General features: G+C 39.6%; 1 protein-coding gene and 1 non-coding gene across 6 annotated transcripts; one reads left to right on the forward strand and one right to left on the reverse strand.

The window, feature by feature from the left end:
* Nucleotides 1–384: 384 nt before the first annotated feature.
* LOC131317130 (uncharacterized) lies at nucleotides 385–16830 on the forward strand. Of its 5 annotated transcripts, none has more exons than XM_058346701.1 (9): nucleotides 386–1126; nucleotides 2054–2242; nucleotides 5275–5367; nucleotides 5476–5658; nucleotides 5757–5859; nucleotides 5966–6151; nucleotides 9405–11689; nucleotides 14373–14944; nucleotides 16207–16830. In XM_058346701.1, the coding sequence occupies exons 1-9, from the start codon at nucleotides 914–916 to the stop codon at nucleotides 16301–16303; spliced, it is 3921 nt and encodes a 1306-aa protein (XP_058202684.1). In that variant the 5' UTR covers nucleotides 386–913; the 3' UTR covers nucleotides 16304–16830. The 5 variants fall into 5 exon arrangements, with proteins under 5 accessions (XP_058202705.1, XP_058202684.1, XP_058202688.1 ...); XM_058346705.1 differs by having other exon boundaries at nucleotides 16185–16347; XM_058346713.1 differs by having other exon boundaries at nucleotides 965–1126; nucleotides 2118–2242.
* LOC131308767 (small nucleolar RNA snoR100) lies at nucleotides 4616–4722 on the reverse strand. The gene has a single exon (XR_009194566.1). It is a non-coding gene; the product is annotated as a small nucleolar RNA snoR100 (small nucleolar RNA).
* Nucleotides 16831–17701: the final 871 nt, after the last annotated feature.

A 17701-nucleotide genomic window follows, 5' to 3' on the forward strand; every position in this document is an offset into this window, starting at 1 on the left:
TTATTTACCAATATAAAAACATTTCATCAGATCAGACTATGAAGGTTACTGTATTTATTTGATTGAAATTCCAATAATTGTTCCAAAAAAAGAAGAATTCCATTGATTGCTACTGCTCCTACTACATTTTTCGGTGGGTTTGTTTGTCAATTGTCACACATTGCCGTGATTCATTTGAAAAAACCCCTCCTCTCCCGAGAGATTTTTCAGTGCCCTTCAGGTACCATGAGATGATGTTCCAAAACCTTTTTCCACGGTATATTATTGTGGGCTGTTATACAAATCTCGGATCTCACGAAAATATATACTAGTTGAGAAGAAGTTTGGAGCATCATATGACAGTGTCCGGGCATTGAATAATTTTTCTTCATCCTCTCTCTGTCTCCCCCCTGAAACCTGATTCCCACACACAACCCAAACATAACCATCTATCAAACCCTCATTTTCTCTCCTGATTCCACGATCACCTCTCTTTCTCTCTCTCCAATTCATGTACCTGCTTCAATTAGGGTTTTTGTGCTAATCTCATCAACCGGTAATCGGGCTTTCCCCAAACTTACCTCAACAGCCTTTTCAGTATCATTTTTAGGGTTTATATGTCGGTACTATTGTGTTGTACTTTCATATTTCTTCTTCATCACTAATCAAATTATCAGGATTTTGTATGGCAGTATTGTATATGTTGTACATTGGTGAAAGTAAAGTTGCTTAAGTTTGTCAGGCCAACTTAAACGCAGCTCGAGATTAAGTTTCCTTTATTGCCAACGATAATTTGCCGAAAAAATTCATACCGAAATAAACCCCTGCTTTAAATCTACTCCATTTCAAGTTTCTGTTTTTATACTGTTCGCTTCTGTTCGGGGGTAGGAAGTAGTTATAGTTGCTTCAGATTCTAGTGACCGAGCAGCCTTGTATGGGCGAACATGAGAAGTGGGCGCAGCCAAATGGTCTTTTGCCCGACGCGGGTCCGTTGATCCGAGTCGACGGTTCGGAGAGATGGTTAAAAGCTGAGGAGAGAACTGCGGACCTAATTGCCCGCATTCAGCCCAACCTACCATCAGAACAACGGCGAATCGCTGTGGCTGGTTACGTGCAGCGACTCGTTGAGAAGTGTTTTCCATGTCAGGTGGTGCCTTCACTTATATTCTTTTATGGTTTTATGTTTCTTGGCTTACTACTGTGAGAACCTTGGCGGCTTATATTTTCGCCATGAAAAGAAAGTATTGGATGCAATGGTGGTACAATTTATTTTTATAAAGCATATTTGGTAGCAGGATTGGTTTGCCAAAGAGTAGGGATTGGAGTTAACCGGCATTATATATCTAGAGCCCCTTTGGATGGAGTGATTTCATGCAAAAAGAAAGGAAAGGGTTGTGGTTTCTCGAGAAATTACTCATTTGGATTGAACATTTTGGTGAGAAATGGAGAGAAAAGTACAAAGAAGAAATGTTTTGATTGGCCATTCCCCTTTCTCACCCAATCTCACCTAAAATGGTGAGATTTGAAGAGAAAGGGCTTCCCAAAGGGGGTGCTAGTGTTTGTCTTGTCATGGGCATAGTTCAAACTTCAAAATGTCGGTATTGGTCTCCATAGCGGTATCAGTTGCAATGTCATGGTTTCGGGGTGTATCAGTTGTAGCGTAATGGTATCAGTGACTGTAGGTGTGAATTTTTCAAAATTTCGCACAAAATATAACTGGTACCACCGGCCTGTATCAGCCATAATTTTGACCGTTTCGCCCATGGTAATGGGATACGGAGTGGGACTGACCAATTTCTAGCCCTAATAGCCTTCGTCCCCTGTCCACCATGGGATTGCCACATCCCCCATTTGCTGTAGTACGGTAGTTAGACAAGGAGAGAACTATTTTCAAAACAGTCTAACCATGCCAGAGATAGGCTGGCTATCAAACATAACATAAAAACACAAGGTTTATGGGTATGCATGCGTGAAGATATGTTTCGCATTTAGTACAACTTGTTTCTTCCACAAGTATATGTATTATGTTTTTCAATTATCTGTTATGGATAATTGTTGTTTGAACTATCTATAGGTGTTCCCTTTTGGGTCTGTACCCCTCAAGACCTATTTACCTGACGGAGACATTGATTTAACAGCCTTCAGCAATAACCCAAACTTGAAGGACACATGGGCTAATCAGGTCTGCGATATGTTGGAAACTGAGGAAAAGAGGGAGAATGCCGAATTTCATGTGAAGGAGGTTCAGTACATTCAAGCAGAGGTACGTTGTTTTTTCCAAACCTTTATTGGGTTAACATATGAGGCACTCCCTCCGTGATTGAATCAGTGGATGAGAAATACTTAAGCTAGTTGCCAAGCTGCCAAAATCCAAATCCTCGTATGCTTTTCCAAGTTATGTAGCTGTTGAGTAGGAATTGCACTCTGCACAAAACAAATCTCAATAAACTAAATCCAGTGCTACATGCACTCAATTGGAAGCAAGTAATAAATCCAAGCCCAAGTGTTATACTAACGTTACCCCCTTGTGGTCCCCAATCAGGTAAAACCACAAGACTAGTCGAAAAGCTCAAGCGCTGTAAATGACCAATGTTCTAAATGGCGCTTGGCGCTAGTAGGGCGGAGACCCACCTCCAAGCGCCAAGCCGCCTAGGCGGCCGCCTAGGCGCCGCCAAGCAATTCGGCGTTTTTTTTTTTTTTTAACAAACCATTATCCAATCAAACTATATTCTATGTATCCATAATACAAGATCAAAGTTCTACATAACCATAATGCAAAGTTTAATGTACAAACCCAAATGAAATTAAGTAGTAGCAACTAGCAAATAAGTTGAATAAGACAATAAGTAGAAATAAACGAGATCGGAGATCCCTAATACCAAGTTAAAAGTTCATCTCCTTTCTTTAACTCTTCTCCTCCATACCCTTCCAAAACTTGATCTACATTAGTTTAATACTATACATTTTAGGCCGCCAAAGGCCTCCAAAGACGTTGATGATGCCGCCAAGCCCCGCCAAGACCGCCTAGGCGGCCGCCAAACCTCCCTGGGCGCCAAATCGCTGAGACCGCCATGGCCGCCAAGGCCGCCAAGACCGCCAAGGCCGCCTAGGCGGCCGCCAAACACCGCCAAACCTCCCTGGGCTCCAAATCAAACGCCAAGGGGTATTGGCGTGGCGGCAGGGTACCTCCAAGCGCCTAGGCGGCGCCTAGGCGGCCTCGGCGGCCGCCATTTAGAACAGAGTAAATGACCAACTACACGAGTTTCTTACGATTTGGTAAATCCGCTCCATAGCATAAGTAGCTCTTGCCAAATCTGTGTGCAGCGTTTCCTTGTGCTTGAAACTACCGTGCCAAATCCACAAACTCAAGGCACCCCTCGGAAACCCACCTTAGGACTGTCTCTTGCCTTCAGAATCCACTAGACTTCACGCAGATTGATCGGAAATGACATGCCTGAATGAAGGTGGTACTAAGCTTGTTGGACCTATTTATCGGTTGCTTCTATCTATTGTTTTTTTGTCTATAGAATTCAAAACTCACTTGTAATTCACCATAAGTTTTTCACTGACCTTATCGTGATATTGTAAAAGGCTGAAAAAGGAATAGTGAAGATGTATGATCCTTATGGTTTACCTATACAGAATGTTAGACTATTGTCTCCACCCAGCAAGAATTCTTGATTCACCTGAAAAGTGCTTCAATCTCTCCCTGTTCCTTTCTAAACTCCAAGATCTTTAGATAACTAGCCTTCTAAGAGCAAGTACACTAGATGAGCTTAAATACATTTTTTTGCTATTTTACCTAAGAGAAACATAAAAAAATAGTCTACAACAGATGAGCTAAAATGCATTTATGAATAGTTGTTCTCTATTTTTACCTATGCACTATTCATACTCCTTTCTTTTTTTATTATTTCTTTCTCTCTCTCCTCCCTCCTTTCTCCTCTCTTTAAACAATAAAGATAATAAAAAATGAGTGAAAAATATATTTTTTAATTGGAGTTAGGTAAAATAGATAGTATTGGTGTAGTGTTGAGAGAGATGTGAGTAGGTAAAATAAAAAAAGTGCACTGTTGATCAACATTTTTACATTTTCATTGGTGTACATGCTCTAAATAGTCTAGTATGTCCACTCTCTTTTGCATCCTTAGTAACGACAATTTTCCTTCGCAAGTCCACTCTCTCAACAATAAATCTTAAACCCTCAAAACAGTGATTGGTTAAAACTATTGCAGTCTTTGGTAGTACTCAACAGTCAACACCAAAAGCTAGCTATTTAAATGATATGGGTCCATGGGACATTACGCATTACTTTGTTTCCAAATGATATGGGACTTCACTTCACACCTTGCATCGTGTATATCGTGCATGTGTGACTACTCGGCAACACATGCCTCATGCAGACCATCAACTTGCACCTACCCGTCCCTGGAGTAGTCCAGCTCTAATATTGTATTGCATGATCTTGGGTAGAACTCAATCCCAAAACTTAACTACAACAACAACAACAGAACCCATGTAGTCCCCAATCATTGGGGGTATGGGCGGGGAATGATTGGAGACGGAACTAACCTTTAGCAATATGCACAAAGTGACTGCTCTCAGAATACCACTAAAACAATGACCCTCCTATACCTGTTTTGCTATGGAACTGACCCCCAAATCAAAGCCAAATGGCATTAGAGAGGGCAGGCCTAGAGACCCAATTCAATTTATGTGCATATTACCATTTTTCCTTCATTGATAGTCCAGACAATATGCACAATAATCCCAAAACTTAACTATTGAGCGTATTACCCTCGTGTTACTTTCATGTCCCAAAATTGTAGGACTTCAATCACCTCCTTACCTCCCGACAGCACTTGCTTGCGCTTGGGGCACGCACCCTACCAATCCAGGCCTTTGGTAGTATGTCATATTACATGATCTTGGGTAGAACTCGACCCCAACGCCTAGATTGCAAATTGAGGGTGCCCTTACACTAACACTAAGGACTGCACATCGATTTCATAGTCAGACGATGCTGAACTTCACTGTAAAAAGCCACTCGAGACTTCTAATGCCCCAATCATCCTTGGAATTCACTACACAAACAAAGTCGCTAACATTTTCAAGATGATTGAACCCTAGAAGATGGATAAAGACCATAATTTTCTAATTTTTCCTATTAGGCTGATTTGATATTCATTGAACAACAATGACAATAGATGCATCTTTGTTTTGTTGATCAAGGATTCTAATTTTGTACAACCTTGAGCATTGGTGTCATTATCTTTTTTCCTCATCTAATTACAGGTGAAGATTATAAAGTGTCTTGTGGAAAACATTGTTGTAGACATATCTTTTAACCAGCTTGGTGGGCTATGCACACTTTGTTTCCTGGAGAAGGTGAGTTTTCCTGCCCCAAACTCTCAAATTACATCTTCCCTCTTTTTGTTTATGTGAACTCTGATGATGTTAGGTTGCCCTTATTGAACTGCAATTTCTCTTCTGTAGGTTGATCGTTTGATAAATCAGAATCATTTATTCAAGCGCAGCGTCATATTAATTAAGGCTTGGTGTTTCTATGAGAGCCGTATACTGGGTGCTCACCATGGACTTATCTCAACTTATGCCCTGGAAACATTGGTTCTTTACATATTTCACGTTTTCAATAATTCCTTTACTGGACCACTTGAGGTTGGTGTGGTTATCTTGCTTTCTTTTCTTTTTTTTCCTTTTTTTTTTCCTCTGTTTATTTTGCCGCAAAGTCTGAAGGTTTTTCTTTGCAATTACAGGTCCTTTACCGTTTTCTGGAGTTCTTTAGTAACTTTGACTGGGAAAACTTTTGTGTTAGCCTGTGGGGTCCAGTACGCATTCGTTCACTGCCCGATGTAACTCGTAATAACTCCTAGGAGCTTGTTGCATGATGCCTTAATTGAATTACTCAGTATGAATATTTGGCTGATCTATTAAATTTATTTTCTAATTTTCAATTCTTTTACAGCGGTACCTCCCCGAAAGGACAGTGGGGAGTTGCTACCTGGCAAATTGTTTCTTGAGGCTTGTAGCTCTGCGTATGCTATTTTACCTGGTGGTCAAGAAAATCAGGCACAACCTTTCGTTTCCAAGCATTTCAATGTTATTGATCCTTTACGCGTAAACAATAATCTTGGCCGCAGTGTCAGTAGAGGTATTCTTTTTAAGCACTATCTCCTGATAGAGCTGTAGATTAGTTCCTTACCTGATAGGTGATGATTGATGAAGTATTTTGTCAATTACTTTCCTTATTTTTCTTGGGTAATGCCATCTTAGGATCTTAGCATGTATGAAGTTGACTTTTTTTAATGCTTATCTTTTCGTTTTATTCTTTGCTTTGGGATATCATCTTTGAAACTTGCTTATTTATTACTTGTAGTTAATAGTTATGTTTCCTTGCTTAGATTGTTCAATGCATTGTTGTCTCTCTAAGTGTGCATTTTATTGAAATAGAAAAGAGAAGGAAAAGGAACGAAAATGAAACTAAAATATGGTATGTGCATTTAGGTTGTGTAATAGGAAAGTTGCCCCCTTAGTTGCAGGAAACACCTTAATCGAAGGCGCTCCTAGGCAAGAAATGCGATTCCACGTTTCTGAGTTAGAAACACAAGGGGAGCGTGTTCCCCTAGAGATGGGATCGCGCTCCTAAGGGAGATGAGAGCTTACGATTGCAGCAATCCAAAGTTCTTCGTTCTACTCTGCGTATTTGTTCCGATTTCTGCTGTACTGGTTTTTTTTTTTCTGATGCGTTTTTTAATCTTTGGGAGAAGACGATGGAAACAGTCAAAACCCAATTGCAAGAATTTTTATCCAGTGGGGGTGCAGCTGGTGTCACCTAATTTTAGCCCAATCATAAATTGCCATTTGTTTTTTTTTTGGGGCACAAATGCCATCTATTGTAACCGTATACTTTCAAGTGGAGTAAATGAGACTCCTCACTTTTCCTTCTCTTTATGGGTGTATGTATGTATTACAGCAGTTAACAGTGAAAAGTGAGCCTAATTATTATTATTTTTGGCTAGTGTTTTGAGTCTTAAAATGAATAAGAGAGAGAAAGAAGAAGAAGCAATACCATAAATGAAACTATATATCAATTATATTCATGCTTTAAAGTATATATTATAAATAAAAAAAATATACATAGATGCTCCCAACCTTAGGAGCTTCTAGGTAACTTTGCTCACCTGCTCCCGTCCCCGCCCCCGCACTCACTTCGTGCAACTAAGGTTGCCCCTGCCCTTACTATTTTCTTCCTCAATTCTTATTTGTTTTTTCAACAAGATAATGCTCCTTGAATGTTCAGATTGTTGTTCAACTGATCTGGTGAATATTTGGGGACACTGCTTCTGTAAACTTCGTAGTTAAATAACACAAAAGTGTTACGGTTACCTTAAGAACATCTGGCTAGTTGTATGCGTTTCTGTAATTTTTTCCTTTTGGCGACCATGTCAACGAATGCGGCAAGATGGTGGACGGCACGGGATAGTGTAGATTGTTTGTGGTTGTCTGATCTGTGTGATGTATAAAACTTGTGAAGGTGAAGGTGAAGAGAGACGTTGAAAATAGAAATGGGGAGTTGATGTCAAAGGGCCATTTTTAGACTATGGTAATGATGAATTGCATGGTTTGAAATAACAGTGATATGCATCGGTACGCATCATTATTGGTTGGGTAATGGGTACTGAGTCCCGATATGGCCAATATTGCAGTGTGAATGAAAGTCGCTTACGTATCGGTGGTAAGTAATGGTATCGGCTGATATAACGGTGGTAACAGTCCGATACGGGCCGTTACGGACGAAATATGCCCAAAATCTTTGATGTGCAGGTGTTTTCTCTTCATAATTAAAGGAAAATGAGTCAAAAACATCATTATCCACGTCACTCATTTTGGTGCTGAATTTTATGTCGTGCTTTTCCATTAGTACTTTAGTAGCTAATCTGGTGTCATGTGAGACACTTTGGACTAATAGATTTGCATGATCTGTAATGTGTAATAATAATTTAGCATAGTATGTGTCTTAATCATTCTTTTTGACATGGAATGATGTCAAATTATACTGAATGACATTAAATTGAAGCACTAGCAATTTAGAACACATAACTTCATATAAAATTAATTTCAGAACTGCATAAAGTTAACACAAAAATATGAAATGTATGTGATGAGGTACAAAAGTATATAGCAAAACACCATTATAAAACCCAATAATTAGATTCTGAAAATTATGTAGATATCGGTAATTTTTTTCTATTATGTGCAAAATTTTAAAAATTCACACCTTCGGTCACTGATACCGTTACACTACAACTGATACGCCCCGAAACCGTGACATCTGGCGACCGATACCGAGAAACTTAAACAAGCTTTGAAAAAGCAGGGTATAGGGTTTTGGTTGAAGGCGTTAAAAGGGGGATCTAAGTTCGTGTAGGGTAGGAAGCTGATTTATTTATCCTTGTATTATTATTATGTACTTGTGTAGTTGTGTGTGTGTGTGTGTGTGTTTGGGGGGAATCTGCATTCAATGTGGAGTAAGCGTAAGGGAGGCAAGGGGAGAAACTGCATTCTTTGATGATGATAAAGTCACAAGGATGGGAAGGTGTACCAAGGATATTAGGGAGTTTTTCACGGATTGAGATAAAGGATCAAGAAGAACCGACAGCTGAGAACCCTTTCTAAGAGTTGCTGAATTCCAGAGATGGCTGGTGAAATAGTGGAGGGACTGGTTTGTGCCTAGAGGGCGAGTAGGCCAAACCATTAGGACGGTAACCTTTTTCTTAATTCAAGAATTAATTGGTTCACTCAGTCATACTTATTCGTGTCAAACCATGCTGACTGCTTGCCTGAGGAAGAGGACAGTTACGGTAGAGTGGAATCCTATGCATATACTGCTCTATATTATTTGTGGCACTGAGCAAGCATGAGTATAAACATAGAGATGCATGTACAGAGTGTCTAATGATTCCGTGGAACAGTTTCTGGTTTAGTTGTTAAAGCTACACTATATCGTTATATAATTAGAAATAAGCCTAGCGCCCACATACTTCTGATGTACTACTTCTGAGATTCCACATGACCTTAAATGTTTCTTTCAAGATAACCAGGGTGAAAGTCTTATTTATAGTCGTGCGAATGGTGGGGTGTAAAACGTGTAATCTTATGCATGTTTGCATTTTCCCTTCTGTTTATGTTGGGAACACATGAACAAATAAGCATGTTCAGTAAACATACAGAAACATACGCAATATATATGACGTGTTTATTGATGCCTGTGTGTAGTGTCTATTTCTTCTTGTATTATTACCAGTTGTATAGGTTCTAAATGCTTTAGCGTGGTAGTGATTAAATTTGTGTGAACTACTTGATTTCCATCAATTTTCATTGGGTCCAATTTGTTATGTTACCAGGTAATTTTTTTAGAATAAGGAGTGCCTTTTCATTTGGAGCTAAAAGACTGGCAAGATTACTTGACTGCCCCAAAGGCAACCTTGTTTATGAAGTGAATCAGTTCTTTACGAATACATGGGATAGACATGGAAGCGGAAATCGCCCTGATGCACCAAGTCTTGATTTGTTGCCCTTGAGATTGTCAACTTCTGATGACCTGCGTGAGAATCCAAAGAACAATTCAAATGTCGAAAGAATAAGTGAGAATGCTTCCGGTTATGAGACCAAAGTTGCCCATACTCATTCACGTAATTCTTCGCAGAGCATATCTACATCTGAAGCTACTCTCACTCCAACCCAAAAGAGGTACAACCACCTGAACAACTTCAGGGTTTCGCATAAGGTTGTACAAGAAGTTAGTCCTAATTCAGGTATGTACATCGATAAATGCCAGATGAGTGCTAGACCAGATCGTTTGGAGAGTGACACACTGGGGAGGTTCCTTTTTGCAAGGACACACTCTAGTCCTGAGCTTTCTGAGGCATATAGTGATGCCTCTTCTCGAAGAAGGCCTAATAAAATAGCGGAAGGCGGAAAATTTGAGGCTACCTCTGGAAGACAGGATAATAACAGAAGGAAGAAACCTGAATCTGAAATTTTAGTCAATCATAGTGCTCATTCTATGAATGATGAACCTTCGAGCAGTTCAACAAGTTACCACGGTGATTCAGGCTTGGGTGCTATGGGTGAGGAATTTTCTTCTGTGAGTGAGACACAAGGGATGCAACAGGAAGAGCAGGATCTTGTGAACATGATGGCATCTTTTACTGCTCACAGTCTTAATGGACAAGTTCATCTACTGCCGAATTTTGCTTCATCTCACCTTCGTCTTCCAATCTCACCTGCCATTCTAGCTTCAATGGGTTATGCTCAGAGAAATTTGACCGGAATGCATCCCCCAAATATTCCCTTGGTTGATCCTTCTTTTCTCAATATGCAGTTCCCTCGAGGTTTGGTTTCTCCACCACAAACCCCTTACTTCCCTGGCATTAGATTGAACTCGAATTCTGGAGATATAATTACACCTGGCAATGAACAATTGGGTACTGAATCTAACCTTGAAGAGGCTGATCCTGATTTCTGGGAGGACCAGAATGTTGGCTCCGCTGGAGACTTTGAGCTTGATGGTGGAAATTATGAAATGCTTCAATCAGAAGATAAGCCGCATTCAGATTCAATGGGCTTTGACTTTGTTCCCTCATCTCAAAGGCTGAGTGGTTCTAGCAGAAATGATAACAGAAGCGATAGTTCATCCTATAAAGATTACAGAAATGATGTTTATATAGATGACAGAATTACAAGTTCAAGGTTCTCATCCTCAGCTCACAGTAGTCCTCTCAGAAGTAAAACATCTTCAGAGAGTTCGTGGGATGGATCATCAGCAAATGTCTCAAAGTCAACAAGGGCAAAACGGGGGAAGAAAACAGCCTCTCTTTCAGATCCATCTATATCATACAGGAAAGGTAAAAATGCGTCAGAACATGATCCTCAGCCTGAGGAGGATGAAAGGGACTTATATCCACTGTTAACTATGGGCAGCGAAATGGCAGAAAGAAGCTCTCGTGTGCATGGCCACAAACTAGCTCAGACAAGTGGAGCAGACTCTATGATACCCATTGCTCCAGTGCTTTTAGGTCATGGTTCACGGCAGAGAATAATGGATAATTCTGGGGCTGTTCCCTTTACATTTTATCCTACAGGGCCACCCGTTCCATTCCTTACCATGCTTCCTATATATAATGCTCCATCTGAGACTGCAACTTCTAATGCATCATCAACAAGCCATTTTAGTGGGGAAGATGACCTGGATAGAAGTAATTCTGGTCAAAATTTTGATACATCTGAGGAACTGAATACTACCAATTCTTTGAGGGGGGTTGCTTCGGTTGAGACTCTCAATAAGCAGAAGTCCGACATTCTTAATGGTGATTTTGCTAGCCATTTGCAAAATTTGCAATATGGGCGGTTTTATCAAGACCCACCGTACAATGGAGGGCCTTCGGTATATCCTTCACCTTTTGCTTTGCCACCTGTGTACATGCAAGGGCACTACCCCTGGAATGGTCCTGGAAGACCTCTGTCAGCCAACATGAACTTCTCTCAGCTTATGAGTTATGGCCCACGGCTTGTTCCTGCGACTCAACCCCAGTCATCAGTGTCTAATAGACCTCCCAATGTCTATCAGCACTATGTTGATGAGGTGCCGAGACATCGGAGTGGGACGGGAACCTATCTGCCGAGTCCTGTAAGATGGTTCTTTAAGTTGTCCTATTTCTATGTCATTTTTTTAGTCGTTGCTTATTTTTCTGATGTACGAGTATTGTGAAGGTTTTCTTCTCACCAACAAAGAGACCGTTTTTTCCTTATCTCATGGAGTAGAAAGATGTTATGTATTTGATGATTGTAAATCGTACATGTTATTCAACCACCCATGTTGGCCTGTGTGCTTATTGTAGCCCACTGAATGGACTAGGTTTCCAGTAAATACACTGCAGTTTTATCCGGGGGTATTTCATGTAGTATTTTACTGGATTGCTTGAAATGATTGAGCACTTGTGGACAAACATCCATTTAGTGGTTTTAGTGTCATATGTGCAATGCTAAGCAATGCTGCAGGGAGGGTGGTTCTTATGTGATATACCTTGTGCAACCCTTATCAATGGGGAGATGATTAGATTTTTTTCAGTTCTAGATTTTTTGGATTCATGCCTGGAAGATCAAAGAAGAAGGATCTCCATATGGTTTTCATAGACGTAAAAAAGACTTATGATAGGGTGCCTAGAGACAATATGGTGGGTTCTGGAGAGAAGGGGAGTGACCAAAGGGTATATCGAGGGGATTAGAGACATGTATGAAGGTGCTATCACTGCCATTAGATCACCCGTAGGGGAAACAAGTGAATTTTCAATCACCGTAGGATTGTATCAAGGGTCAGCCTTGAGCCCGTACCTCTTTGCCTTAGTTATGGATGAATTGACTAGACAATTTCAGGAGGATATCCCATGGTGTATGATGTTTGTAGATGACATTGTCCTCGTAGATGAAAGTATGAAACTGCTAAAGGTGTTAATACAAAACTAGAAATTTGGAGGGAAGCATTAGAGTCAAAGGGTTTTCGGATAAGTAGGAGTAAAACTGAGTATATGGTGTGCAAGTTTAGTGGTACCAGCAGTGCGCATGAAGAAAGAGTGATGATCCAAGACTAGGACATACCAAAGAGTGATCATTATAGGTATTTAGGCTCAATTATTAGTAGAGATGGAGAGATGAGTGCTACTGGTGTACTATGTGACAAGAAGGAAAATAGGCTAAGAATAGTGCTACTGGTGTACTATGAGAATGTTGAGGTGGATGTGTGGTAAGACTAGATGAGACATGATTAGAAATGAAACGGTTCGTGAGATGATAGGTGTAGCACCTATAGAGGAGAAGTTGAGGGAAAATAGGCTAAGGTGGTTTGGGCATGTCTACCGTAAACCGGGAGATGCATTAGTTAAGAGAGCAGTTATGATAGCTTTGGGTAGCAAATAGCAATGCTACGGGGAGGGGTAGACCTAAATTGACATTAGATGCTGTTGTGCTCAAAGATATGAGTATAATGGGTTTGTGTGAACAAGTGGCCCTTGACAGAGCTCAATGGAGGAAAATGATTCATGTAGCCGACCCCAAGTGATTGGGACATAATGCTCGGTTTGGTTTGGTTTGGTTAACTTGTATATAGTGACAAGGCTGTAGTAGGATATGCCCCTTTATCAGTTTATGTTGTCATGGATGGCCATTGTTAGCAATTTAAGGAGGGGCAAATAGTATTGTATTGCAACTGGTAAATATCACAAGATTCAAGATTTGGTTATTGGCAAACCCTAATATGATCAAAAGACTATACTACCCTTTAAAAAGTAACATTAAAACTAAAATTCACAGCCACAATTATTGACAGCTTGCCAGCATCATGTTGAGAGGCCATGCCTGTGGTTTGGAAAACTGGGAAATTATGAAGTGAATGAATGAATTAGAAACTTTGGTACGTTAGAGATGACTAATGTTCCTGCCTTTTTGTTGCTTTTGCATGCTAGTTATTATTAACGAGAATTTGCCTGTTGGAGTGATTCTTCATTGGTGAGCGCAATTCTACATTAGTATTGAAGTGAGTTTCTCATGTCTTTGTGTAAGTACAAATAAAGACAGGTATTTTGTATGAGAGAATTAAAAATGAGGCTTGCCCATCTACTTGTATTCAGAAGTCGATTGTGGGCCGGGTTTTGGATACTAGCAAAGTCTCTGCTCTCTGCTTGCTATTAGTTAAGTGTTTTGGTGGCAGTGTCTAAGATGCAGACTAGGGCCATTGAAATTGCTCTTACCACATTTTTATTCATTTTCTATCATATAAGTCCGGTGAAGCGTAACATCTGCTTACAACTTGTTTGTTTCCTTTCAGTGCATGGTTTTGGCCACTTTCTTTTCAATGCATACTTTGTGCTGATTTTATAGGTCAAGAAGCTAACTTATCTGCTTTCATTTAGACTTGTCTGTTTTAGCAATGAGGTTGATATGAAATGTCTAGTAAACAAAAAATAAAATGCAGGAGATAAAATGCCCACTTCGAGGGGTGGACCTCCAACAGAGTTTTCAGCACACACACAGCTTGCTTTTTCATTCATTCAGCATAATATTCACTATTCACACACACACACACACACGTACACACACACACACACATATGTACATGTACATTAACTCAGTCATAAACCTACCAAGTAGGATAACTGTCCTATCCCACTACTCATATCACTAATCAACTTTACCATAAAATTGAAGAAATAGACAATTCTTTGTTAATACAGAGGTGAACTTGTTTAATTTTTTTGATTGCGTAAGATTTGAACTGCTACCTTCATTTTGACCTTCTATTCTGATTTTTTCCCCAGAAAGTTCCAATTAGGGACCGGCATTCATCAGGTACTAGAAAGGGAAACTACAACGCTGATAGAAGTGACAACCATGGTTATAGGGAGGGGAACTGGAACATCAACTCCAAATCACGAGCTTCTGGGCGCAGCAGCCACAGTCGCAGCCAAACAGAGAAGTCAAACTCAAGGATAGATCGGTTGACTGCCAGCTCAGACAGACATGACTCAGTTCCTTCCTACCAGTCCCAAAATGACCCATTGCACTCTAATTGCGACCAGAGTGGTTCTCCCACTGTGGCATATGGCATGTATCCTTTACAAGCCATGAACGCCAATGGAGTTTCACCAAATGGACCAAATGTTTCATCTATGGTTATGCTATATCCATGGGAACATAATGTCAGTTATGTTTCCCATGGTGAACAGCTTGGGTTTGGATCTCTTGGGCCAGTGGGTTTATCGAGACTGAATGAACAATCACAGCCGAGTGAGGGAAGTCGATCCAGGGGACTGTTTGAGGAACAAAGGTTTCATGGGGGCTCCACTCAATGGTCTTCACCAGATCAGCCATCTTCTCCCCACTTTCAACGGTAATGTTGTTTCCTTTAAAAGCTATTGGCAATTTATGTGACAATTGCAAGTAGTGTGCCTTCATTATTTGACTTGCTCTGTATCATTCCAGCAATATGTCAAAAGTGGCGATATGGTGTGAGCCGAAATACTCTTAAGTGATTTGGAAGTTCTGAATGTTGGGCATTAATCATGGCTAGCTTCTAGGAAAGTTAGATACTACCGAAAAGTTGCCCTTGCTCAGTAGCAGTGGCGTAGCCAAAATTTTGATTGAGTGGGGGCAACTAATCTTTACATTCGTAACATCAATTGAAAGCATTCAAGTTCAAAATAAAAACAACTAATCAATTCAATTGGAAATAATTTGTACTCATTGCTTAAAAATCTAATCCACAATTTTTTTGGTGCACTCGATTTTATAGAACTCTTAGCAATTAGAATACGAGAACAAAAGAAAAGAAAAAACCAAAAGAATAAGTACCAAACAAAAACAAAGAAAAATTAAAGCAATATTTACATAAAAGCCAAGATACATAACAAGTAACATCTATTTATATGAGAATTTAAAACCAAAAATGCAATGTAGGGGGACACACTAGATGAGTCTGTTGAATTTATAAAATGTCAGTGGGGTTCATTGAAAGACATAAAATCATGGACTAAACAATAATTGTAGAAAGTTGAGTGGGGGCACAGGCCCCCAGTGAACACTAAATCCGCCACTGGTCGGTAGGCTAAGGATTTTTTACCAGGATTATCATCGCATAGCTCTCCGTTTAGCTATCAGAGGGAATGTAAATAGTTATGATTCTTATGATCTAACTATTGTAACTACCAGGCCCTTACCTGGGCTTTCATTCACCAGGTGCCATTTTTGCAACAACCTGGATTTGGTTTATCGGCGGAACTAAGATTGTGTGGAGCCCAAATTGTTGTGTTCTCTGATGCTCTTTTGTATGTACAGGTTTAAAAAATTAACCAATGGGCTAAATCACCTTAGGTTGAGTGAAGAATACACATGGATGTAATTGACCTTGATAAAGAGCTGAGCTTGTTAAAACGAGCTATGAAGTGCATGTTTAATATGATAAAAATAAAAATAAAGAGTGCATGTTTAATGTCCTGGCTATGTTTATTGTAGTTACCTAGTTCTTTCCAAAATTTTCTTTACTCTGCATCTTCAAGTTTTTAGGCAATTTTCTCAAAAACTATTGCTGATCATTTTGCTGGAAGGATGCTGTCAATGTATTATGTTAACAGGAGGGTTTGATTATTTTGCCAGATCGGTGGCCCAAAGGAATTATCAGTTGAAAGATGAAGATTTTCCGCCTCTTGCATTTCCGAACCAGGGAGAACATGATACTTGGGAGAGATTATGAAATGGGGAAACCTCTTGTTACCAGCGCTTTTGTTTTCTCTTCACTCATAAAAGGAAACACTCGGGAGTTCTGGTTTGTTGCTTAGATTTTTGATAGTGAAATGTTCACCATTATGCTGTATTAGTGCTTGTATGTATACTATACTGCCATCATCTACTCCACAGCCTTTTCCAAGGATACGGAAGCGTGGCGGGAAAAGGGAAGCGGGATCGGTTTAGATTTACCTTTTAAAACTTAGAATTTGATAGTGAAATCCTCTTCGGGGGTTTGGAATTTAGTTAGGTTACCACATTATAAAGCTATTAATTTCAGGACTTACCTTCACACAGTTGTCGTAGAGTTCAATACTCAAAAACTTACAGTGTATGGTTAGCTCTTAGCATTCAGGATGTTAAATGTAGCAATATCCTTTGTAAAGATGAAATATATGACAAAGCGTTTCATTCTGAAACAAAGTTTGATGCTTCTCTATTGCTATTTCCTAGGATTAACACGCATTTATAATGAAGATTAATTGTCATTGTGCATATCTCAGATTTTATTGAAGTAGGGATTTGATCTGGGATCCAATGGGTACTTTTTCTGATAAGTAAATGCACTGGATATGGTATCAGCAACTTGCAATTTGACTCCGCAAGTTACAAATTATATGTATGGAAGTTGTTTGCATGCAACTAAATGGCCCCTTTCATCTTGTCTTTGTTTTTGTTTGCCTTAATAATTCTGGATGAGATTTAAGCACTGGGTGGATGATCCATGGAATGACTGTTACCATGATGTTGAGTTCCCTGTCGAGACTTTCTTGCATTACATAAGGGTGGCTTGGAAAATGAAGCCTACGTTGTAAATTTTCAGAACAGGAGCAGAAATTCATTGATGTTATCCTACCCTAAAATTCGGTGAAGGACCCATCTAATTGTAAGTATGAAAGACGATTTCTCGGTATACTTGGCATATTTGAGGATTTAATTGATTTTTCTAGCATGAGCGTTTTTTGATTTCAACATGAGCATTCATGAACGCCTCAGCAAAACAGAGGGTGGTGAAGGAGTGTAACTTCTCTGTTCAAAAACTTATTTGTTCACATACCTCTATTCAAATTTGGTTTTGGGAGTCACATTTCAAGAAAAGGAAAGAAATAACGATCTTATTTGAGAATCGAGAAAGATGATTTCTAATAATTCTGATCTTATTTGAGAATCGAGAAAGATGATTTCTAATAATTCTCATCTCTACGCCGATCACTTGGAGTACTTTTTTCAATATGTCCTCTCAAAGACAAACCACACCTTAAATTCTCTACAAGATTTCGTCTCATAATGTTTGCGCATACCTTTTTTAATGCACATCTCCTTTTAATGTTTGATTAGATTTCTAACATTGCTCCTTATTCTCTAC

The sequence above is a fragment of the Rhododendron vialii genome, chromosome 1a, assembly GCF_030253575.1.
Source record: "Rhododendron vialii isolate Sample 1 chromosome 1a, ASM3025357v1".
NCBI lineage: Eukaryota > Viridiplantae > Streptophyta > Magnoliopsida > Ericales > Ericaceae > Rhododendron > Rhododendron vialii.

What these genes read in the sequence shown, in the direction of transcription:
- LOC131317130 (XM_058346701.1), top strand. Translation starts at nt 914, where the DNA reads ATGGGCGAACATGAGAAGTGGGCGCAGCCAAATGGTCTTTTGCCCGAC. An exon ending in GAACCTATCTGCCGAGTCCT is followed by an intron (nt 11,690 to 14,372) that starts GTAAGATGGTTC and finishes TTTTTTCCCCAG; the next exon opens with AAAGTTCCAATTAGGGACCG. An exon ending in TCTTCTCCCCACTTTCAACG is followed by an intron (nt 14,945 to 16,206) that starts GTAATGTTGTTT and finishes TTATTTTGCCAG; the next exon opens with ATCGGTGGCCCAAAGGAATT.